We start from the raw sequence: 27,011 nt of genomic DNA, 5'->3' as shown, positions 1-27,011 counted from the left end.
ATTCACACTGCCAGTGTAGACTAAAAGGGACAGAGACAGTACAAAATAAAAAGAGGCTATAGGATTCTTAACATTCTCATGGCAGGATCAGGCCGAGAAAATTATTCAGCTGTATACATGTGCTATCTTTCAGGAAAAGGGAAAGATAACTACACAGAGTGGAACCAAACGATCAGCAAGTACAGCAAATATCAAATTCACAGTCCCAGAGATTAGAAAGGGTGTGTAACCTGGGGGTGAGGAGGATGAGAAAATCTGGGGGACCTGGCTCATGCCTGTAATCCCAGCACTTTGGGAGGCTGAGGTGGGCGGATCACAAGGTCAGGAGATCGAGACCATCCTGGTTAACACGGTGAAACCTCGACTCTACTAAAAATACAAAAAAATTAGCCGGGCGTGGTGGCGGGCGCCTGTAGTCCCAGCTATTTGGGAGGCTGAGGCAGAAGAATGGTGTGAACCCGGGAGGCAGAGCTTGCAGTGAGCTGAGTTGGCGCCACTGCAGCACTCCAGCCTGGGTGACAGAGCAAGACTCTGTCTTAAAAAAAAAAAAAAAAAAGAAAAGAAAATCAGGGGGATTTTATTGGGCAATTCTGTCAAATATTTTAAAAAGAAATACTTTACTTCTATACAAACTCTTCCAGAAAAATGTAGAGGAAGGAAGATTTCTCAACTAATTCTATGAGGCCAATGCTACTCTGATAACAAAATTAAGAAGACATTACAAGAAAACTACAGATCAATGTCTTCCATGAACAAAAATGCAAAACCTTCATGAAACATAACCAAGACAACAGAAATATTTTATCAAGAGCAATATATCACAACCAAGTAAAGTTTATTCCAGGAATGCAAGGTTAATTTAATATTTGAAAAACATTCAATGTAGGTTATAATATTAACAGAGACTTAGAACAAAAAACAAATCATATTATTTCAATAGACAAAAAAGCATATGATAAAGTTCAACTCTATTCATGATTAAAACACACACACAGACACAGGGAAAAATAGGAATAGAAAGGAACTTTACTAATTCCAAAACTACAGCTAACTTTTACATTTAATGCTAAAATTGTGAAAACTCTCCCCTTGAGCTTGGGAAGAAGAGAAAGATGCCCAATTCTACTCAGTGTACTGAACATTCTTGCCAGTATAGTAAAATAAGAAAAGGAAATAAAAGTCATGAGAATTGGAATGGAAAAATTAAAACTATGACTATCAGATGACATAACTGTATACTAAGAAAATCTAAAAAAATACCCTACAGAAACACTATTAGAATTAATAAGTGAATTAGTTGGGCAAAATAAATATATTTTAATCAACTTTATTTCTAAGTAGCAACAAAAATGAAAATCATTTCAATAGTATCAAATGGAAACACACATGTAGGAACATATTTAATAAAATGATATGTAAGACATATACAGAGAATTATAAAGCATTATTGATAGAAATTAGAGAAGATCAAAATAAATGGAGACATATACTTCATTTAAGGACAGAAACTTGATATTATAACAACATCAGTTTACCCCAAATGACCTATAAAATCAATATGATCTTAGTCAAAATTCCAGCAGGATTTTTGGTGAAACTTGACAAATTTATAAAAACAAAGGAACAACAATAGTTAGGGCAATTTCAAGAAAAATACGACATTGAAATACTTACATTGCCAATATCAAGACTTACTATAAAGCTATGGTAGTTAACCTGTGTATGGGTGGAAAGACTGACAAACAGACCAAAGGAACAGAATAGATGCCCAGAACAGACCCACACATGTACATACATGTGATTTATAATAAAGGTGACCAGGCAGGCGAGTGAGGCAAGAATGATATTTTCAATAAACTGCATTGACTCAAATGGATAGCTTCCGGGGCAAAAAAACCCAAAACAAACTTGAACTTCCACTGAAACCCAAACACACCTCATACCTTAAATTAAAATAAATTCCAATTGGACTGCAGATTTAAAGGTAAAAGGCAAAATGATAAAATTTCTAGAACAGTACATTGAGGGGTATCTTTATGATGGTGTGGAGAAGGTAAACATTTCTTAAGAGGACACAAAAAGCACTAACATAACAAAAAAATTGATAAATTCTACATTAAAATGAAGAACGTCTGTTCTTCAAAAGGCACCATGAAGAGAAAAGGTGGGTTACAGAATGGAAGAAGACATTTAAATTACCATGACCTGCCAAGGAGCTGTAGCCAGAATACGTAAATAACTCCTATAAATTGGGAGTAAGGGCGGGTTGTAAATCAAACTGGTAAACCAACAGGTAGATGGGCAAAAGATTTGAACAGGTAATTCATGAAAAAAGACACCCAAATAGCTAATAAACATATAAAGACACTCAAAATGGTTAATTAACAGGAAAATATAAAACTACAATTAAAATTAAGTTACATTCCCACCAGAATGGCTAACGTTAAGAATGTAACAAAACCAAGAGCTCATAAGAATATGGAGCTTCTACCGTTTTTATATATTGTTGTTGGGATTGCAAATTTATTCAACTATTTGGGGAAACTAACTATTTGGCAGTTATCTAGTAAAGCAGATCAATTTCATTTCCTATGACTCAGCGATTACACTCCTAGCCAGACCCCCCAGTGGAAAAGTTTACACACAAGTGGAACAAAAGAAAAAAACAAGAAGAACCCTGTCAGCTGTATTTGTTGCAATACTAATATTGGGATTTTGAAAATACCCAAGTCTTGCTCTGTTGCCCAGGCTGGAGTGCTGCAGTGGAGCCATCTCAGCTCACTGCAAGCTCCACCTCCCGGGTTCACGCCATTCTTCTGCCTCAGCCTCCCGAATAGCTGAGACTACAGGCGCCCGCCACCACGCCCGGCTAATAATCAATAGGATGAATAAACTGTGATATATATACGCATGCTGTAGAACACTGCCTGGCAATAACAATGGATGAACTACAGCTACTTTAAAAACAGATTAGTTCGCCAACATAATGTTATGCAAAAACAAACAAATCCCCAAAAACCCAAAATCCAAGCACTCAAACATGAATTCTTACATTTATATCCAGAATAATGGTGGGTAAAACTATCATGTGGTGTCAGAATAAGGCATGGTGGCTTCCTTTGAGGAGGGGGAGAGGACAGTAAATGGAGGACATGACAGGGACCTGTGTGGTACTTGGTGATGTTCAATTTCTTGATCTGACTGGTAGTTATAAGGAAGTATTCACTTTACAAAAGTGCACAGCCATATACTTTTCTGTAGGTACAGTACAAAAGCTTTTTTAGCAAAGAAGAAGTAAAGTTTAAAAAAAGAATAGATTGAACTATGAGAACAGAAAACAGATTAGTAGTTGTCAGGAACTGGGTGTGAATGGAGGGAGAAGATGATTACAAAAAAGGGTAAGAAGGATCAGCTGGGCGCAGTGGCTCACACCTGTAATACTGGCAATTTGGGAGACCAACATGGGAGGATCGCTTGAGTCCAGGAGTTCGAGACCAACCTGGACCACATAGTAGGACCCTGTCTCTATGAAAACTAAAAAACAAAACGAGCTGGGCATGGTGGCACGCACCTGTAGTCCCAGCTACTTGAGATGCTGAGGTGGAAGGACTGCTTGAGCCCAGGAGGCTGGGGCTACAGTGAGCCAAGATTGCAGCACTGCACTCCAGCCTGGGCAACAGAGCTATACCCTGTCTGAAAGCAAAACAAAACAAAACAGAACAAAACAAAAGGGTAAAAAGGAATCTTGAGGGGGCTAATGGAATTGTTCTATATCTTGATTGTGATGTAGTAGGTTGCACTACTATATGCATTTGCTAGAAGTCATAGAACTGTACACCAAAAAGAGTGAATTTTGCTGTATGTAAGTTATCCCTCAATAATATATACTTGTGATATAGAAGAAAATGAATTAATTTGGCATCTTTTTATGTTTGTGGGAAGTTAACGATTTGTGGTGGTACAATCTGCTTTTTTTTCATTGATTAGATTAGAAACAAAATTAAATGGTCCACCTGCAAAATATTTTCTTACCCTTCTATAGACAGAAAGTTGTAAATTAAGATGAGGAAAATTTGGGGAAAACAAATAATGCTCTTCATTTTGGTTTTATGATATTCACTTTTGATTTTGGAAAAAACAGACTTTAACTAATATACATCTATTTTGCAACCAAATATTGAAAGAATATATATGTTGTGTTTGATATGCACTTACGCTATAACAGAAAAACAGTAACAAGCTCTGGATTATTTCTTTGCATATTTATTCATAAAAACATTTGAGGCAAATTAATGACAGGGCTAATTTTTTAAAATTTAGGTTAGTGCAAAAGTAATTGCGGTAATTAAAGGCAAAAACCGCAATTACTTTTGCACCAACCTAATAGTCATTAGAAACAAAGTAGAAAATTTTCACTTAAATTTCTACTTGCTCTTCAGGCTTATTTTACATTTGCCCATATTCAGCCAATGAATCTAGAAAGTAGATATTTGTTTTGAGACCCTTAATTTCTGGGGCATTCTGGGAAACATTTTGCCTTTACTTGATTCCAAACTTATTCACATTCATTATGAGTCATCTAATTCTACTGTATCTGTGAACATGAAAGGATAAAATTAAATTGAGGCTCGTTGTGAAAAAACTGAAAAAAAAAAAAAAGGTAGAAAGATAGCATCAAATCTATCCAATAGAAAAGTAGCAAAACTAGGGGGATGCCAATCAATAACAAACTATGAAAAGGGTCTCTTAAAAAGTGGGGTACAAATGAAGCCTCATTTACACACAAATATTTAAATATTGCCTTATTTTGAAACATCCAAAAGTTTATCTTCTACACACAGGTAAATACTAGATACTAATTAAAAATTTTTTTCCCCAAGTCATCTGAATTTTACTGTTCAAAAGAAGAAAAAGGTGATTATATTTTAGTTGCCTAAGGTCATTTAACTCATCCATGGCCCCCTGGCCCCTGACCCCAACTTGGAAATCTCTCCATATTTTGTAATTTAAGGGTTATAACATGAGCAAGTTGTGTGAAGGTAGGCAACACAGCTGCATTTCTATAGCTACTGGCAAAAAACAATACCTTACAAGAAAAAGATCTTACCACTTGTGCTGGAACTTGTTCCATTTTTGCAGCAGGAGTTCCTGGTCTTGGGTAAAATTGGTTAATAAAGAGGCTTGGGAATTTGTACTCTTCAACAAGTTTCACTGTTTCTTGAAAATCCTGATCTGTTTCTCCAGGAAAACCACAGATAATATCTGTAGCAATAGTTATTCCAGGAACTCTAGAAAATAACAAGACAAAAATGTAAAAACTTGACTATAAGCCATAATTATTCTATTTCCCTGACATTTTAAATACAATTTTATGGTAATTAAAATTTATTTTTATAAAAAGCACACGTGCAAATAGTTTTAAAGAGTCCTAAATACCAAAAGTTTAAAATGAAAAACAGTTGGCTGCCTGCCATTTCCAGGGAAACCCATCTTAAATTCTTTTAAATGGTTCTTTGTTCTTTCCTCTATATTTAAAAATAGATGCTAATTCTGCCATTTCTAGATTTACTAATTTTTAGGCAATAAGTTACTAACTTCTCTATTATGGTGAATGAGGCTTTAACTCTTGAACTACTCTATCCTTACCCTCCCAAAGAAATCAGTGAACAACTCCTAGTTAACACAGTACTTCCATTGGTACAATTGCAAAGATAACTTTCACTGTAGAGCCAATTGATATACTATTCAGTTTTGTTTTTCCACAATGTGTAATTTTTCCTAGAGTTATTAATTGCTTCTCTTTTTTAAAAAATTAGCTTAATGTTCTATATACCTATGCTGATGTTTTCCAGACTCCATTAGGGCTATCAAAAATCAATACTGTTTTCTAAACCTTTGACATATTGTATAATGTACCAGTCCCCTTTTCTTTTTCTGGAAATGCCACTCCTTTCAGGTGTGTGTTGCTTTTATAGTGAACTGGTTATCATCCTTGAATGTTGCTTCTTGGTATCCTTTTTTCAATAATCTTTTTTTTCCCGGATCCTATGTCTTCTTAATTCTTGATTAGCTCCCTCATTCTGTAGGGGTGTGCTTTCTTTCAGAAGCTTCATCAGAAAGATACCAGGGAAATTTTGTTGTTGTCTCTGCATGCGTGGTCTTAGGCCACGCAACTGACCAACATTTGGTTGTGTGTAGCACTCCAAGTCAAAAAGTATTATCCATACAAATTTTGCATTGTTCTTCTATTTTTAAGCTGAAAAAATTGCCAATGGGATGTCTGGATTAACTTGGATGCGCACTTCTTTAAATGTGCCCACACCATTCTCTTTTTAGAAGCTTTTAAGATATTAACTTTATGCTCAATGTGATAATATGCCTTGGATTGGGTCTTTAAATCTTTGTACAAGGTATAGTCTGGAGACTCATGGGCTTTAGGTTGAGGAAGTTTTCTGATATTATTTCTTTAATAATTTTTCTCTCAGGGACTCCTTTCTTTCGAATGTTGAAACCACTGGGTTGATCTCTTAGCTTTTTCTCTCTTTCATGTCTGCCCTTTTATTTTCTGGAAATTTTACTTCAGCATACCTTCCAACTATTTTATTGCAAAAAAAAATTAATTCAATATTACTATTTACATTTCTCAGAGCTCTTTCTCTAATTTTCCTTTCCACAGTATCCTGTTTAGGGACACAGTATCTTTTCTTATTTATCTGAGGATGTCAATTAAAGGTTTTTGTAATTTTTCTTCTGTTCACTGCAATTTGTCTGTTGGTTACTCTCATTCATGGTTGAGACTTTCCACCACTAAAGAACAATTCTTGCTGTTCTTTTATATTTAAGAGCAAAGCACTAAAATCTTTTTATCATTCAGCGATAAGGTAGCAAGCTGCCTTTGTTTTTGATAGGCCCAAATGTTGGCATCTTGGAAGTCATTTCCTTGTGTCCATTTAGTGCCTCCATAAATATGGCACAGACGTTGTTCTATTTTAATAGTATAACAATAACAGAATTACATTAACTTATTTAAAAATCCAGTATTACTCTGAGTCCATAAACAATAGGGAAAATGGCTCCAACGTCAAAACATAGAATATCAACTTTCCTATCATTTAAACAGTTCTGGCCAGATGTAGTGGATCATGCCTGTAATCCCAGCACTCTGGGAGGCCAAGGTGGGTGGATCACCTGAGGTCAGGAGTTCGAGACCAGCCTGGCCAACATGATGAAACCCTGTCTCTACTAAAAATACAAAAATTAGCTGGGTGTGGTGGCAGGTGCCTGTAATCCCAGCTATTCGGGAGGCTGAGGCAGGAGAATCGCTTGAACCCGGGAGGTGGAGGTTGCAGTGAGCCGACATCGCGCCACTGCACTCCAGTCTGGGTGACAGAACAAGACTTCGTCTCAAAAAACAAACAAACAAACAAACAAACAAACAACAGTTCTACATGAAAGAATGACAACAGTTTATCAAATTAAGATATATGAGATATTTGGGGGCATAAGAGGGAACAAGGGATATACCAATGAGGACAGTCAAATTATTATATTCCTAATATAGTTTCATAAAACAACAGCTTTCCATATTTTCTTCACACACTACTTAACACCCAGTGTGAAAGAAGCATGACAAATCTATTTTTTAAAATATTTTGTTCCTAATTTATTCTTGGTCTCACCTAGCTAGTTACTGGGCTGAACTTTAGTTAGTAAGATAAATTCCAAGGACTGGAACTTTTCTCCATGATGATAAATAGAAAAAGAGACAATATCCACGCAGAAGAATAAAACAGTATATTTGAATAAAAATTTAAACTTTTTATTGTGATACAAACATATTTTATTCTTTAAAGGTAATTATCAAAATTACATTTGAAAAATCACAAATATCATATGATTTTACATGTAAGCTATAAATAAAAAGACCATTTTTGTAGACTAAAGCATGTAGAATAGCTTTCCAGCTAGCTAGTTTTATACTTGCCTTTTCAATAATTCTGATCAAAAGGTCTACAGCTAAAAATAAAAGTTATGGATCACAGCAGATCATAATAGAGAACAGTCCATCTCTCCTAGAAAATTTTTAAAAATAAATCTTAGAAACTGCATGGGAAATACTGTAAAAACAAAGGTTATTGTCCTCAGCTATGAATTAGAATAAGTTTGGCACTAGATTATGGGGTATTCCCACAGGAAAGTACCTTACTGATTTTCCCTCTATCCTTCTTGATACATTATGGTTGAACCCAGTGTTATGCAACACCTGCTTACTTTGGCCTTAAGGGTCATAGTGACAAAAGAGAAACCTTTAAAGAAGTCATAGTAAATGTTAGGGAAAGGGATTTTCAATGCATGGATATATTTGGCAAGGTAAACAAAAAGTTGCCTGATAGCAAGGGAGGAGGCAGGCCACTGTGAATAGCAACTTATACTAGTCAATATTGAAAAGTAAAAGCAGTTTAATGGTTTCAAAGTATATAAGAATACAAACTGATTGCTTACAAAATGTTTTTTAAGTAGAGACTGCACTTTAATGTGAGATGAGGCGGATCTATACATTAATTTTATATATGCAAATGATCCTACTTACATTCTTGAAAATAATTTGACTCTTTAGGTGAACCAACTGAAATCTCATTTACACTGTTGATTTGCCTAGTAAATAATTCTCTTTAGTATGAGAAAATCAAAGAAGTTTGAAGTGGAACAAATTCTAAATTACTAGAATATGATTTAAATGGCTAGGAGAAAATTATAAGGGGTGTAAAACAGAATATTAATCCAAATATTTAAGATGCTAATTCTGGGTAAAAGCTATTTTTGAGATGACATGAATTTTCAAAATACTAAAATTTTTAAAATAATCATTTCCACAAACTTATTTAAGCTGTGTGTAATGTATGTAAATACTAAGTAATATGTTATTCAATTTTAGGAACTTTATGTATGTTTTCATACTAGTATTAGAAAATAATTCTGAAAGGAAGATGAAAATGAAAATATTCATTTAGCTTAAACAACAGGAAAACTTTGGCCCATTATTTTTTCTCTCCTATATTTACTGGCAAAATGGGCTTATTAAATAGCTTGGGAATGGAGTAAGAAAGGTTCAAATTATGCATCTGACCTTGTCAGAAGCAGTGCTATGATTACTTGTAAAGATATATCAGGGACATGTAAGGAACAGGCAAACTATTTGTTGGCTCTAGCCTGTAATTTAAGAAAGCCATAAATATTTTAAAAGTTAATTGTTTCACCTTGAATAAAAATACAAACATATACACACCCCACACTCTAAACATTCATCTCAAGATTTTTACTTGCCATTTGGTGTTTCACTGGCAAAAATATGGAAAATAATAATTCTATTTCATTCCTTAGATCAATAAATTGTGAGCTTCAAATTCTACATGTGAATAAAGTAGGACTAATACACATACTAATCATCTCAAAAGACAAAGAGAAAAATGATCAGCAAAGGACTAGACCCACCAAAATTATAGACATAAACAAAACACATGATTGAAATAAATAATTCTTATCCTGTGGAGGTTTATTCTAGGACAAATATTCAATACTTTTGGGAAAAAAATGAGGTAGGTAGGGGAGAAAAATATCTTGAACTGAATGAAAATGAAATCATAACACATCTAAATATATGATATGCAACTAAAGCAGTGCTTAGAGAAAAATTTATAGATTTTAATTTCTGTGTTAGATATAAAAATCTAAGCTTCCACTTCAAGAAGCTAACAAAGAGAAAAAATCAAATGAAAAGACAAATAAAGAAAATAATAAAGGTAAAATAAGAAATCAATGAAATAGAAAATAGAGAAAAATCAATAAAAGTAAAAAGTACATCTTTGAAAAAAGTCAATACAATTAGTAATGTACTAGTTAGGCTGAGAAAAGAAAAGAAGATACAGATGACCAGCTTTAGGCATGAAGGATGGGACATCACTACAGATGCTACCAACAGTAAAAGGATACAAAGAATACTATGAACCTTATGCCAGTAAACTCCCAACTTAGATAAAATGGGCAAATTCTTTGAAAGATATAAATTATGAAAATGGACTCAAGAAGAAACCAAAAACCTGAATATTCTTTTATCTATTACAAAAACTTGTAATTTAAAATCTTGCCACCCAAACAAAACAACACAAAACAAAACCACCCAAGACTATATGGTTTCATGGTGAATTCTACCAAACATTTAAAGAATGATAAAATCAATTCTATGGAAACTATTTCAAAGATAAATGAGAAAGAAACTCTTTTAAGAGTCCAGCATTACCCTGTTATAAAAACCAGAGGAAGGCAAATACTGTATGTTCTCACTTATAAATAAGTAGGAGCTAAGCTATGGGTACACAAAGGCAGACAGAATAGAATAATGAACAGTGAAGACTCAGAAGGGGGAGGGTGGGACAGAAGCGAGGGATAAAAAACCACACATCAGGTACAGTGTTCACTACTCAGGTGAAGGGTACACTAAAATCTCAGACTTCACCCTATATAGATCATCCATGTAACCAGAAACCACTTGTACCCTAAAAGGTACTTAAAAATATTTTTAAAATCAGGGGAGGGGCCAAGATGGCCAATTAGAAGCAGCTGCCATCAGTGGCTCCCACCGTGAAGAATGAAAAGGGTGAGTGAATCCTGCACCTTCAGCTGAGGTATCCAGGTTCTCTAATTGGGACTGACTAGGTGGTGGGCGCAACCCACTGAGAATGAGGAAAAGCAGGGCGGAGCAATGGCTCACTTGGGAGCTGCATGGGGCAAGGGGAGCTCTCACTCACAGCCAAGGGAGGCAGTGAGTGATTGTGCTACCCGGTCCAGGAAACCATGCTTTTTCCATGAATCTGTGCAACCCATGGATCAGTAGATCCCCCTGTGAGCCCATGCCAACATGGCCTTGGGTCTCAAGCACAGAGCTGTGCAGATGCTCAGCAGATGCTCAAGTTGCAGCCAGCAGCAGCAAGCTGGAGACTGCCTAAGATGACCGAGTTCCTAGAGGTGAGGGTGGCTGCCATCACTGCAACTGCAGCATCAGTCTTCTGTTTTCCCCTGCTGGTGCTAGGAAGACTGGGCAGTCTGGACCAGGAGGAACTCCCCACAATGCAGCACAGTGGCTGTGGCAGATCGTGGCCAGACTGCTTCTTTAGGTGGGACCCGGATCCATTCCTCCTCACTGAGTGGGGCCTCCCTGTGGGAATTTCACCAACTCCAGCCAGTGGTTTACAGAGAAAACTCTGATCTCCCTGGGACAGAGCCCCTGAGGGGAGGGGCAGCTGCAATCTCCATGGTTCAGCAGACTTAGTCTTTCCTGCCTGCTGGCTATGAAGAGGCTGGGCACTCCAGATGATGGGGATTCCTCTCAGTGCAGCAAACCCGCTCCACCAAGGGGCAGCCAGAGTGCTTCATTAAGCAGGTCTCTGATCCTGTGCTTCCTGACTAGGTGAGACCCCCACAACAGGAGTCACCAGACACCTTATACAGGAGCATGCCCCCTGGCATTAGGTCGCTGTCACTCTGGAAAAGAGGTCCAAGATGAAGGAGCAGGCAGCCATCTTTGCTGTTCTGCAGCCCCCACTGGTGACACCTCCAGGTGAGGGTATTTGTCACCACCAGGCCTGCCTTGCAACAGCTCCTGAAGGAAGCACTAAATATGGAAAGGAAAAACCACTACCAGCCCCTACAAAAACACACTGAAGTACAAAAACCAATGACACTATGAAGCAACCACATAAACAAGTCTGCAAAATAACTAGTTAGAGTCATGATGACAGGATCAGATTCAAACATAACAATATTAGCCTTAAATGTAAATGGGCTAAATGCCCCAATTAAACGACACAGAATGGCAAGCTGGGTAAAGAGTTAAGACCCATCAGTGTGCTGTATTCAAGAGACCCATCTCATGTGCAAAGACACACATAGGTTCAAAATAAAGGGATGGAGGAAAATTTACGAAGCAAATGGAAAGCAGCAAAAAGCAAGGACTGCAATCCTAGTTTATGACAAAACAGACTTTAAACCAACAAAGATAAAAAAAGACAAAGAAGGGTATTACATAATGGTAAAGGGATCATTTCAACAAGAAAAGCTGACTGTCCTAAATATACACGCACCCAATAGGGGAGTACTCAGATTCATAAAACAAGTTCTTAGAGACCTACAAAGAGACTTAGACTCCCATCCAATAATAGCGTGACACTTTAAAACCCCACTTTCAATATTAGACAGATCATTGAGACAGAAAATTAAGAAAGATATTCAGCATTTAAATTCAGCTCTGGATCAGGTGGACCTGATGGATATCTACAGAACTCTCCAAACAAAAACAAGAGAATATACATTCTTCTTGGTGCCACATGGCACTTACTCTAAAATTTATCACATAATTGGAAGTAAAACATTCCTTAGCAAATGCAAAAGAACTGAAATCGTAACAAACAGTCTCTTAGACCACAGCACAATCAAATTAGAACCCAGGATTAAGAAACTCACTTAAAGCCACACAACTACATGGAAACTGAACAACCTGCTCCTGAATGACTCCTGGGCAAATAATGAAATTAAGGTAGAAATTAAAAAGTTCTTTGAAACTAATGAGAATAAAGAGACAGCATGCCAGAATCTATGAGCTAACACAGTGTTAAGAGGAAAATTTATAGCACTAAATGCCCAGATCAAAAACTAGAAAGATCTCAAATCAACATCTTAACATCACAACTAAAAAAACTAGAGAGCCAAGAGGAAACAAACCCCAAAGCTAGCAGAAGACAAGAAATAACCAAGCTCAGAGCAGAACTGAAGGAGAAAGAGACACAAAAAACCCTTAAAAAAATCAACAAGTCCAGGAGCTGTTTTTTTTTTTGAAAAAATAAAATAGATAGACTACTAGCTGGACTAATAAAGAAGAAAAGAGAGGAGAATCAAATAGACACAATAAAAAATGATAAAGCAGATATCACCACTGACCGCAAAAAAATACAACCAACCATCAGAGAATACTATAAACACCTCTATGCAAATGAACTAGAAAATCTAGAAGAAATGGATAAATTCCTGGACACATACACCCTCCCAAGAGTGAACAAGGAAGAACTTGAATCCCTGAATAGACCAATAATGAGTTCTGAAATTGAGGCAGTAGTAAAACAGCCTACCCACCAAAAAAAGCCCAGGACCAGATGGATTTACAGCTGAATTATACCAGAGGTACAAAGAGGAACTGGTACATTTCTTCTGAAACTATTCCAAACAATTGGAAAGGAGGGACTCCTCCCTAACTCATTTTATGAGGCCAGCATCATCCTGATACCAAAATCTGGCAAAGATACAATAAAAAAAGAAAATTTCAGGCCACTATCCCTGATGAACATCAATGCAAAAATCCTCAATAAAATACTGGCAAACAAAATCCAGCAGCACATCAAAAAACTTACCCACCATGATCAAGTCAGTTTTATCCCTGGACGCAAGGCTGGTTCAACATATTCAAATCAATAAATGTGATTCATCACATAAACAGAAATAAAGACAAAAACCACACGATTTTCTCAATAGACGCAGAAAAGGCCTTTGATAAAATTCAACATCCCTTCATGTTAAAAGCTCTCAAATAACTAGGTATTGATGGAACAGACCTGAAAATAATAACAGCCATTTATGACAAACCCACAGCCAATATCATACTGAATGGGAAAAGCTGGAAGCATTCCCCTTGAAAATGGGCACAAGACAAAGATGTCCTCTCTCACTACTCCTATTCAACATAGTATTGGAAGTTCTGGCCAGGAAAATCAGGCAAGAGAAGAAAATAAAGCGTATTTAAATAGGAAGAGAGGAAGTCAAACTGTCTCTGTTTGCAGATGACATGATCACATATCTAGAAAACCCCATCGTCTCAGCACAAAAACCTCTTAATAAACAATTTCAGCAAAGTCTCAGGATACAAAATCAAGGTGCAAAAATCACAAGCATTCCTATATACCAACAATAGACAAGCAGAGAGCCAAATCATGAATGAACACCCATTCACAATTGCCGCAAAGAGAACAAAATACCTAGGAACACAGCTATCAAGTAAAGTGAAGGACCTCTTCAAGGAGAACTACAAACCACCGTTCAAAGAAATAAGAGAGGACACAAACAAATGGAAAAACATTCCATTTGGCCAACAAACATGAAAAAAAGCTCAACATCATGGATCATTAGAGAAATGCAAATCAAAACCACAATGACATACCATCTCACACCAGTCAGAATGGCAATTAGTAAAAAGTCAAGAAACAACAGATGTTGGTGAGGCTGTGGAGAAATACGAATGCTTTTACACTGTTGGTAGGGATGTACATTAGTTCAAGCATTGTGGAAGACAGTGTGGCAATTCCTCAAAGACCTAGAACCAGAAATACCATTTGATCCAGCAATCCCATTTCTTGGTATATACCCAAAAGAATATAAATGATCCTATTATAAAGATACATGCAAACGTATGTTCATTGCAGCACTATTCACCATAGCAAAGACATGGAATCAACCCAAATGCCCATCAATGATAGACTAGATAAAGAAAATGTGGTACATATACACCATGGAATACTATACAGCCATAAAAAGGAAAGAGATCAAGTCCTTTGCAGGGACATGGATATTGTCAGAAGCCATTATTCTCAGCAAACTAATGCAGGAACAGAAAACTAAACACCACATGTTCTCACTTATAAGTGCGAGCTGAACAATGTGAACACATAGACACAGGGAGGGGAACACACACTGGAGCCTGTTGAGGTGGGGAAGAGTACCAGGGAAAATAGCTAGTGCATGCTGAGCTTAATACCTAGGTGATGGGTTGATAGGTGCAGTAAACCACCACAGCACACGTTTACCTACATAATAAACCTGCACATCCTGCACATGTACCTCAGAACTTAAAAAAAAGTAAAAAAAGAAAAAACAAACAAAAAAAGTTTTTTTAAAGAAAATCAGAGGAAGAGATTAGAAGTAAACTGTAGACCAATATCTCTCATAAACAAGGAGACAAAAATTCTTAACAAAATATTGGCAAACTGAACCCGGCAAAATTTAAAAAAATGATTATATATCATGACCACTTTTTAAATCCAAGAAATGCGAGGTTGATTTGACATGTGAGTATCAATTAATGTAATGTACCATATAAAAAGAATAAAGGACAAAATAAAAACCACACAGTGATCTTAACAGATTCAGAAAACTGTTGACAAATCAAACACCCATTCATGATTTTTAAAAATGCTTTTCCATTAGGATTGATAATAAAGCAAAGATTTCTGTTTTCACTTCTTCAATTCAACATATTACTGGAGGTTCTAGTCAGTTCAAAAAAGCAAGGAATGGAAATTAAAGGCATATATGTTTAAAAGAAAGAATTTTTTTTTGGGGGGGGCAGGTGACATGACCTTGTATGTAGAAAATCTAAAGAATCTAATGAGCCTACTAGAATAAGTGAGTTTAGCAAAACTGTAGGATACAAGATCAATATATAAAAATCAATTACATTTTTTATACTAGTAATGAACAACCTGAAAATGAAATCAAGAATCCAATTCCATTCACGATAGCATAAAAACTACTTAGGAATACGTTTGAGAAAGAAAGGTAGAAGTTGTATGCCATAAACTGAGAGAATTTAAAGAAACCATCTTAAAACTTGATGAGAGAAATTAAAGATCTAAATAAATGGAAAAATATATAATTTTCATGGATTAGAAAATTTAGCATTGTTAAGATGGCAAGCGTCTCCAAATTGATTTATAGAGTCAACGGAACTCCTATCAAAATAACAGCAAGTATTTCTGCTGAAAATGACAAGCTGTGCTTAAAATGTATACGGAAATACAAATGACTTGAAATAACCAGAACAATTTTGAAGAAAAAAAAGCTGGTGGAATAAATGAACCTGTTTTAAAGACTAACTATAAACTTTAAAACTATAAAGTTTTAAAGACTAACCAACGCAGTATGGTTATCAGTGTAGGGATACATCAATGGAAAAATATAGAGTCCAAATATATACCAATTCATCATATATGGGTAATTAGTTTTCAACAAAATTACCAAGGCAATTCAATGAGGGCAGGAAACAAAGCGTTTTCAATAAATGGTACTGTAACAATCAGACACCATATGCAAAAAACCCCACAAATTATTAAACCCTCCACCTTACATTATACACAAAAATATTTCAATGTGCACCATAGTCTGAACGTCAGATACAGAATTATTAAACATCTAGAAGAAAATATGGGAGGAAATCTTTGTGACCTTGGGTTAGGCAAAGATTTCTTAGCGATAGTGCCAACACTGAAAGCACAATCCGTAAAAGTAAAATTTGATAAACTAAGAAATTAAACTTACTCAAAAGATACCGTTAAAAAATGAAAAGAGAAGTATAGAGTAGAATAAAATATTTGCAAATCATATATCCAATAAAAAGACTTGTATCCAAACTATATTGAGAACTATGACTCACTAACAGGAAGACAACACAATGATACAATGGGCAAAAGATTTAACCAACACTTCACTAAAGAAGATATAGGAATAGCTAATAAGTACATTAAAATTTGCTTAACATTGTCACTAGTCAGAAAAATGAAAGTTAAAACCATGTAAAATGCCACACATCCAGTAGAATGGCTGTACCGAAAAGACTGAAAAAAAAATAACAGATATTAGTAAGCATATAGAGAAACTGAAGCACTTATACATTGAAGGTGGGAATTTTAAATGGTGCAGTCATTTTGGAAAACAGTCTGACAGTTTCCTAAATAGTTAAACATACACTTACTGTGACCCAGCAATTCTACTCTAGGTATCTACCCAAGGGAAATGAAAATGTAAGCTCACACGAAGACCTGTACTTGGATTTTCACAGTAGCAATCTTCATAACTGCCCAAACTGGTAACAGTCCAAATGTCTATCAATTGTTGAATGAATAACAAAATGTGGCATATTCATATGTGGAAATTACTTACAAATAAAAAAGAGCCAACTACTGATATATGCACCAACATGAACCAATCTGAAAAACATTCTTAAGGAAATGAAAGACACGAAGGATTGCTTATTGTGATTCCATTTATAAGAAATATCTAGAAGACGACTTAGAATAGACAGAAAGCAAATCAGTCTTGTCTGGAACTGTGAGTAGAAGCAGGGATTGGCTCCAACTGGACATTAGAAAAATTTTTGACAGAATGAAAGCATTCTAAAACTGAATTGTGATGATAGTTGCACAACTGCATTAATTTACTAAAAATCTTCAAAACACTTACATTGAATGAATATTCTGTGTTCTCTAAATTATCCTACAGACTTAACAATGAAAAAAAAAAACCTTTCTGAAGACAGATAGCATGAATCTTCCATAACATACTCTTCTAAGAAGTCTTATTGAGCACTTACTATGTGAGACTCAATTATATTCTCTTATTTATTTTCTGTAGAGACAGAGTCTTGCTTTGTTGCCCAAGCTGGTCTCAAACTTGAAGCCTCAAGTGATACTCCTGCCTCAGCCTCCAAAAGTCCTGGGATTACAGGTGTAAGCCAACTGCACCCGGCCAAGAAGTCTTAATAGTTGAACTTTGACAGGTGTAGTCAAAGAATTAAACGTGGACAAAGGACCAGGTGTGGTGGCTCATGCCTGTAGTCCCAGCACTTTCGGAGGCCAAGGAAAGAGGATCACTTGAAGCCAGGAGTTCATGGCCAGCCTGAGCAACAAAGCAAGACCCTGTCTTTACAAAAAAAAAAAAAATTAAAAAAATTTAAATTAGCCAGGTGTGGTGGTGTGTGTCTATAGTCTCAGCTATTCGGGAAACTGAGGTGGGAGAACCACTTGAGCCCAGAAGTTTGAGGCTGCAGTGAGCTGTGATCGTGTCACTGCACTTCAGCCTGGGTGACAGGGCTAGACTCCACCTCTAATAAGAAAAAATAGACAAATCGGGACAAACGGCAAAATAAAAGGCAAGGAATAAAGGAATTACGTTCAGAGCATGAAATCATGAAGGACTTGAAGAAGGAAAGCATGGATCTATTTCCCAAGTAAAACATCATATAACAATAGGGAATCATTCTATTTATATTGAACGAGAAAATTTAGGAAGAAACAATTCAACATCTTCAAATAAATTTCAGATTTTTTCAGCATCTCTAAATTTATTCTCATAATTTTATTAAAAATTTCTTAAATTAACTGCTCTAAAAACAGAAAAAACACTAAAACATTTAGATGAGGGCTGAAAAGCCATAATGAGTGACTAAGACAAAGAAAGTCTAGTGTGACCCGGGCATTCATTCTTATTCTTTTAATATGACTGTCTGGGAGAAACGACTTCCTTGCATAACTAAGATGTTCTACCACTAACTAGCTGCATGATCTTGGGCAAACTATTCAGCCTTAGATGCTTCCATTTCTTCTTTCATAACATGGATATAGTACAAGTATTCATAGATAAGATTAATGAGGTAATAGATGTACTAATTGCTCAGGATGGTGCTTCCCATATAGTGCTTAATATGTATTAGCTTTATTATTGTAACCTTGTCAGAGAGATGATAACAACTGTCATTTATTATGTAATACTAATATTACATAATAATACTAATAAAAGTGCCAGGCAATATGTTAACAACTTCATCTTGTTTAATATAACTTTCTCATAAGATAGATTCTAATCCAGTTTTCATGAGAAAGGGGGAAAATGCCATTAGGGAAAGAGGTACAGTAAATTGCCCATGATCACAGAATCAATAAATAGTAAAGGAAGCATCTGATCTGAAGCTTCTGATCACTACCCAGGGTAGTCCTTATCTCTTACCTACATCACTGATGTGCTCACAGCACTGATGTACCATAAGCACTGGCTGATCATAAGTTCACAGAAAACAAAACTTACTACTACTATTTTTTTGAGACATGGTCTCACTCTGCCACCTAGGTTGGAGTGCAGTAGTGTGATCTTGGCTTAGTGCAGCCTCTATCTCTTGGGTGCAAATGATCCTCCTGCCTCAGCCTCCCAAGTAGCTGGGACTACAAAGTAGCCGAGATTACAGGTGTGCACCACCACATCTGGCTAATTTTGTTTATTTTTTGTTGAGATGAGATCTCACGACATTGCTCAAGCTTGTCCTGAATTTCTGAGCTCAAGTGATCCAGCCAGTGTTCACATTCTGCTAGTTTAATGAGACCACATTTACACAGGTCACCTTCTATGAGAATAAAGCAATAAACTAGAAATTAATAAGAAAAAGGCACAGAAAAACCTTGATCCTATTTGTCTGGAAACTGAATATAATAAAAATACATGTATTCCTATAAATGAATAAACGTGATCTTTTTCACAGTAGACTTATAACATTTCTGGCCTTTACAGAGAAGTTTAAACCTTCTTGTTTGAAGAAATTGTTTTCAAATATTGATAGTGACAGGCAGATAGGGGCAGGTCCCCAGTGAAACCTCACCTCCAAGCTGGAAGACAGTTTAAAGCCTGAAAGCCAAGCTACAAGTTAAATCCTTGGACTGGACTGAGAATGTGTCTTCCTGTTTGGCACGTTTTCCTCTGATTGATCCCCACCCTTCATCTATTCTACATACACCTACCCTTTCCTAATTGGTTTTCTACACTGTCATGCCCACCTTTGAGTGGTGTCTTCGCTTTAACCTTTTTTGCATAGTCACAAACCGATCAGCAAGCACTCCCCATTCTGATCCATAAAAGGCCCCAGACCCAGCCACAAGAAAGGAACTTTCTGCCTTCGGGTAGGGGACCATCCCCACATCCTCTCTTGACTGAAAGCTGTTTCACTGCTCAATAAACTTCTCTCTGCCTTCCTCACTCTTCAATGTCCAGTGTATCCTCCTTCTTGGGCGCAGTACAAGAGCTCGGGAACTGCCAAACACAGGTACAAGCTATAACACAGGCAGGCTGGGGCACACTAGTGTGGCCCAGGCAGGGCGTTGCCAGCCAGAGGTCCCCGGTTTGCAAGGCAACCAAGAAAAAAAATGCCTACAATCAATATTAGGCAAAATCTATATGCTAAAATACAATTAACATATTAATTATACATAATATTTATAATCAAAGATAGCCTTTCAAGGTATCTCCCTAAAAAAATTTAGTAGCAGTTAGTTTTTTAATGATTCCTTCTCTTTGAAAGTAATAAAACTTTTAATAAGCAAAAATAAAAATCTAGATGGGTTATTCAGTTTAAATTTGGTACAATTTTACCTTTTTAAAGTAAACTAGGTAAATGTATGACATAAGTAAAGGAAGAAATATATGAATAAATGGCAAATGGTTTGCTCAAGCTCTGCAAATTTCTGAATATTCTGAGAATTTAAAATGCAACAAACTCCAACTATTAAATATTTGTGGTAAAAACTGATCAAGTGTATGGAAAAATTGTTTCTGACACTTAGAAAAGTGGCTGTCAAATAGGCTAAAAAAAAAAAGGATGAGAGACAACTGGATGAGATGACACCAAAGAATTTAGTGTCATCCATTACATTTCTAAGCCTGGTATAAATCCAGAATATATCGTTTGGCTTCAAGCACAGATCAAATGAATCATCACTGCTAACTAAAAATCAAACAAATACCATGTTAAATAAGTTTTTTATCCTGTAACACTATGCTTGCATTCCATAGCAAATATTTTGGAATAAGCACAAAGCCTTACATAAGACCAAAGATATTGCCTTAAAAATTAAAAGTAAGCATACTGGATAATATTGTTATAGTATTTAAAAGAAACCATATTAAATTTCACAGAATTTTTACACATCTGTTATTAAAATCATTTTATGATATTGCTGGTTAAAGTGAAGGTATTTACTATCTATGGTACTGCTAACACAATTCTTATATGAGTTTTTCTGTTTCTATGGTAACATGAATTATAAGGTTCAATGAAGCTGAATTCAGTAATGTGTATTTTTCTGTTATTCAAGGTGAAAAGGAAATGAAACATTTCTAACATTCATAAACTACAGCAAATGTCTGAATTCCATTTAGAGATAAGATGATAATTACTGAAGTAATTAGAATTCTTCCTCGATGGAATTATTTTGCACACAGTGGAAATTTAAGTTTGAGAATGAAAGTAGGGGCCAGAGTACATTCAGCATCAGTAATTAATTACAACCCAAACCCATCTGCCATTCTGATACCTTGGAACAGACTATACCTTTTTCTGTCTGCTTCTGACTACAATATAAAAGAAAGCTCATCCTCCACCCCCACCCCTAAGTCAGAAAGATAAAGTGGGTGAAATCATTTTATTCAAGAAAAAAATCCAATTACAGAAATAATCAACTTTTCTCTCTTGCTTTATTTTTTTCATATTTGAAAGGGCTTTCACATTAGCAGAACCAATTAAATGAATATCAGGACAGGGCAAAATCTACAAAGTTAGGCAAGTTTCTTAAATCTTTTAAAATTAAACCTTGAAAAAAAACCACTTAGAGACTGAAACCCAGATCATGGCATTCTTTAATGGGAAAACATAACTGGAAGGTAACTAAACATCAGGTCTCGGGAAGAATAATTTATAAAATTATACAGTCAAAATGCAGTTGCCTCTAATATCCAGTCCATTATTAAGAAATTAGGCAAATTATTACTTTTAATGGAAGTATTGTTATCAAAAAATAGCACTCAGAAACATTACATTTCAAGTTTTATGTCATCCTAAAATGCAATTGGTATAGCATCATCATAAATAATACTGAATAGGGATATATACAAATTGGAAAAAATATATATATATACACACACATACACAGAGCAAGCGAGAAAGAAACCGGAAGCTATATTTATGGACTAGAAATTATAAAATCCTTTAAATCAAAACCCAGATTTATAATTACTTTATTTCTTATGAGTTGAGAACATTTTCTTATTGTGTTTTATTGTTTTAAATTCAGTTTTCCCCGCATTCAGTTTACCCTGATCAGGTCAGAGGTTGGCAAACTACAACCCATGTGCCAAATCCAGCTGTTGTCTGATTTTTGTAAATAAAGTTTTATTGGAACACAGCTACACTCATTCATTTCATACTGTTTATGGCTGCTTTCACTACAAAAGCAGAGTTGAATGTAGTTGTGACAGTTGCAACAGAAACTGCATGGTCTGCAAAGCCAAAGTTATTTATCATCTGCTGAGATTCTAACCAACCAGGTCCATGACTCTAATTTTTGATAAGAACTCCCAGGAACACTCCAGGGTGAGTTGAGGGCCAGTGGGTATATACAATGCTCTCCAAAATGTAGCCCTAATCAACCTTTCCATTACCACCCAATTCCGATTGATATGATTCAAATCAGAATACTTTCTCTCTGAACAATCCCATTGTACAATCCCCTATCCAAACTACTCACTGAAATCAGAATACTTCCTCTCTGAGCAATCCTACTGTACAATCCCCTATCCATACTACTGATATTCCCTGGGCCACCTCTCTGATGAAATTTTTCTTGATTTTCTCTTAGCATCTTAATTCATTCACAGTCCCTCCTTTTACCTCTATGATGTCCCTGTTACGATCTTCCTGACATTTTTTACATCTGTTTTCTTGCCTTATGCCTCCTAATAAACTGTAAGCACCTGGTGGACAAGGATGGGGTCATATTCACATTCCTACACTCTGTAGTAATGAGGCAACAGCCACATAGACAGTTGAGGCTCAATAAAAGTGCCCACTGACTTAAAGGTGAAATGCTTGGGAGAACTTGGAAAAACAGACAGTAAGACGAATACATGAATTTAATAAAGCAATAGGCTTTATTCACCAAGAGATCAATGATTAATCCCTGTTTTGACTAATACCAATTTCAATATTTTCCTTTACGTCCTAGAGGTTAGCTCTGGTGGGAAAGGATAAAGTGGAGATTCACAAGGCTTTGTAAATGATGGCTTCTCTTTAGGAAAAGGGGATACTATCATTGTGAGCAGTACAAGTTGGCTCCAGCGCCTGGCTTCTCAGCAGCATCTGCCTAGCCTTTCTCCAAAGAGAAGCTGTCATCTACAAAGCCCTTTGAATTTCCACTTTCTCTTTCCCTGGCTCAGTAACACACACCTGTAGTCCTAGCTACTCATGAGGCTGAGACGGAAGGATCACTTGAGCCTAGGAGTTCAAGGCCAACCTGGGCAACATGGTGAGACTCCATCTCTTAAAAAAAAAACCAAAAAATCAGTTAACTAAGAATTGTTTCAAGCTCAATTTCTATTTTTAGAATTAATCAGAACATTTGGTCAATGCTTATTTTGAACAACTTGAATTTATTTGCAACTTTCAGTTAAAATTTTGGGGAAAGGGGTACAAGATGGAGTCTTTGGTTGAAGCAAGGTTTACGAGGAGGAGATGAAGTGGAGATTTCATTCTAATTCTAGGTTACAGTTGCTTGCGTCTATTTTTGAAGGGTGTAAGTCTCGTCATTCTAAACTCATTTGTTAACTGGATGATATGTTCTCGACAAGGTTCTCAACAGTCAGCATCTATGGGGGCTGCTGTGGCAGGGAGGTGGCAGGTGGCCAAGAGCCCTTTCCCTGTGAAACTCACATGAAATGTGTCTGTTTGTTAGACGTTGTAGCTTTTATGTGAAGGCCCTGTCACTTTTTATGACACTGCCTCTTGGATCCACATTTGGCCAAAATCTCTGCCTCAAAAGGGGCAGCTCCGTTCTGTCTCACACCACGCCTGGCTGGCCTGTCAGCTGTGCCTGCTTCGCAGCTCCCCACAGCCATGAGCACTGCCTGGGACAGGCTTCACTGACCTGCAAAGCACTCCTAGACTCTTCCTGACTGTGAGTGACCAAAGTCCCTTCTTGCCACAACAGCGGCTCCAAGGGAGCCCACTACGCACTGCCCCCTTCTTCTTACATACCCAGGCAGCAGTGCTGGAATGCTGGGTATGGCTTGAATGCTGGTGGTAGCTGACCCTATGCCAAGAAACACTTTAAAACTTAAGAACAAAGCCGCTATATTACAGAATATCAAGACACTGCAACCATCCCCAAAGTCACTGAGGGAAGGAAATAACATTAGTCACATGTGAATTAGCTAATTATCAGGTTAATAGTGTGGCATCTTCTAACACCAGCCTCTCTGAACCAAGAATGTGGAAGGCACTCTTTTCATATATCAACTCATTTAATCCTCAGAGTAATCAGTGAGATATGCAATATTTTCCTCAGTTTACAGACATGGCAGTGGACACACAGAAAGGTTATGTAAGCTGCCCAATGTCACACAGCAATAAGCAGCAGAGTCAGGATCTGAATCCTTCCTGTCTGTGATCTGAAATAATAAGCTGCCTCCCACTGATGGAGGGCAGTGAATGTTGAATAGTGCCAGATGCATTTGTTCCAAAAGGCCCCCTTTCTCAGAAACAATAACTATCAGGTGTCATTGAACAGTGACTTGAGACGCCATCGGATGACCTACACAACCGCTAAATAAAAATACCCACATAAAGTTATTTTCTCAGCACCCCTCCATTATTAGATTGTTATTCTCATATTAAAAAACAAGGGCACTGAGGATAAGGTCACTTGTCCATGGACACAGAGCTAGTTTACAGTAGAAAAGGCCTGGGATTAGGATCTCTGACTCCTAGTGCTTTACTTATGCATTTACTGTTTTAGCCAGGGGAAAGAAATCTAGGAAAAATCCTCACCAGATAACACATCTGTGCTAGCAGCCAACAAGGAGATATTCATGCAAGTTCAGATTTCATCACGCACATTTTCAGTGGTGCCTCTAAATAAGGGAAAGGGAGACAGGTGCCCATGGGAGTAGAAATGTTAATAGGTACAACTAGCCCCTGACTCAGAGTCAGGGAGAAAACAAACACATCTTGTTAATTTTTAACACTTTACCTCATGCTCATGTCCCAAACCATGCAAGGTCTAGAAAGTAGCACTGATTACATCATTTTTGGCAAAAGAATCTGAGGATTATTTAGATAACTATAGCGGTGCTTGATACCAAGTCCTGAACAGTCACTGCCAGGCACACAAACCAAAGTATTCCTGCCTGCTATATCATTCCGATCTAGCTAATGACCATAAAAACCCAAAGAAGGTCACATGCTATAGTCCTTTTTCTGTGCTATTTCGCCAAGTGCTATGGTTTGAATGATGGTGTCCCATTCAAAATCTATGTTGAAACTGAATCCGCAATGCTATAGTATTAACAGAGGTGTGGTCTTTGGGAAGTGATGACATCATGAAGGCAGAGCCTTATAAAAGGGCACTCTCTATAAAAGGGAGCACTCTCTCTTGTCCCTCCCTCCCTTCCGCCATTTGAAGAAGCCGGGCAGTGCCATCTGTGAGGAATGAGCCTTCTCCTGACACTGAACCTGCTGGTGCCTTGATCGTAGACTTCCCAGCCTCTAGAACTGTGAGAAATAAATTTCTATAGTTTATAAATTACCCAGTCTCAGGTATTTGGTTACAGCAGCACAAATGGATTAAGACACGGAGACATCAAAACAACCTTCTGAGAAGGAAGGGGGATATGTCTAGCTTACAGAGGTTTAGAAAAGTGAAGTGTTTGCATGGAGAAACCAGGACTTGAAAACTATTGCCTTTCAAACCAGCTCAACTGAATATTTAGAAGAATGATTAATAATTTATTAACTATAAATACTAATGATTATACTATGTCAACATAAAGTTAGCATTTATAAAAATTAACAATAATGTCATTATTAATAACAATTTTGGCATCTGTGAAAGGGTTTTGGGCTATGATCTTAGAGAACCTGGTAAAGGAGAAAGTTTTGTCTGTGACCACCAACGTAAGAAGCAAGTGTATAAATGTGTGTGATGCTATTAGCCAGCCAGGTATCAGAGTGGTAAAGTCTATTAGAATGAAGGCTTGAGTTAAAGACAATTTGATTCAATCCCATCAATGATAACTGAATACTTACAAGTAAGAGGCAAGAAAGCAGAATCAGAGTGTAATAGAGGGCTAAACAGGATTTCTAGCCACCAGTGGAGGTAAACAGTAATGTGACCAACTGTGCCAGGCTCAGTACAAGAGAGAAGGGTGGGATGAGGAGATGTCGAGGAGTAAAGAGAATTATGGGCCTTAGAGAAGATAAAATCAAAGAATAACACAGGGAGGAAAAAGAAAAGATGAAAGGAAAAACTACAGAGGTTTTTGGGTACAACATGGTATAACAGGATCACAGATTGCCCTCCTAATGTAGAATGTGCTTAAATTAACTGAAACAAAGTGTGACATCAATAGAATTTATATTCCACTTCAATCTATGTATGTAGCTCCAATTACAGCAAACATTTCCTTTAGCAAACAGATTTAACAAAATCAACTTCTGATCAGAAAAGCAAATGAAGAAAACTGGGGTGGCAAAACACAACTAATGACTATATCTCATCACAGCTAAAGGTCCAAGACACAGTGCTGTATACACTGTGACAATACGCTTCCTGTACAAAGTGATTTCCTGCTAAAGACAAAGTCACATTCTCCAGGTAGCCTTGAATAAGAATTGCTTTTAATTCCATGATGATACTTTTAAAAGACATTAACATAAATAAACCGAATACGACAGAAAGTAACAAGGAAATGACTCTGAGATAGCAAAATGCAAAGGCGTGTAATGTCACTAAAATAGGGATGATGAATAACTTTCAGAGCCATAAAAGCGCAGAGACAAATGATGAAAGCATGAAGATATGAGTTTTTTCTTAAGTGAGCCTAGCATGCTTTTTGCAAAAGGAGAGAAGAGTAGTCTTGGGAGTATCCTTACAAGTGTTGCATACAAAATATCTCTAAGTAGAGTAAAATGGAAATGAAGAAACAGCATCACGTAGATTTTTGGAGCCTGAAAGAACCTTAAATGTTCACGTAGATCCCCCTCATACTGAATCATTTATACATACACACACACACACACACACACACACACACACACACACACACAC

At 36.6% G+C, this 27,011-nt stretch overlaps 1 protein-coding gene across 2 annotated transcripts in view; it reads right to left on the bottom strand.

Annotated features, from left to right (window-relative positions):
- The window catches only part of CDKAL1 (CDKAL1 threonylcarbamoyladenosine tRNA methylthiotransferase), a 695,935-nt gene that overhangs the window by 161,894 nt on the left and 507,030 nt on the right, over positions 1–27,011 (bottom strand). For both annotated transcript variants that reach the window (XM_019030135.2, XM_055391283.2), the window contains exon 12: positions 5,108–5,288. In XM_019030135.2, the coding sequence (XP_018885680.1) occupies positions 5,108–5,288 (181 nt within the window). The remainder of the gene's footprint in view (positions 1–5,107; positions 5,289–27,011) is intronic.

Source organism: Gorilla gorilla, chromosome 5, assembly GCF_029281585.2.
Source record: "Gorilla gorilla gorilla isolate KB3781 chromosome 5, NHGRI_mGorGor1-v2.1_pri, whole genome shotgun sequence".
In the NCBI taxonomy this organism is placed as follows: domain Eukaryota; kingdom Metazoa; phylum Chordata; class Mammalia; order Primates; family Hominidae; genus Gorilla; species Gorilla gorilla.
This window is presented reverse-complemented; position numbering and strand designations above follow the sequence as displayed.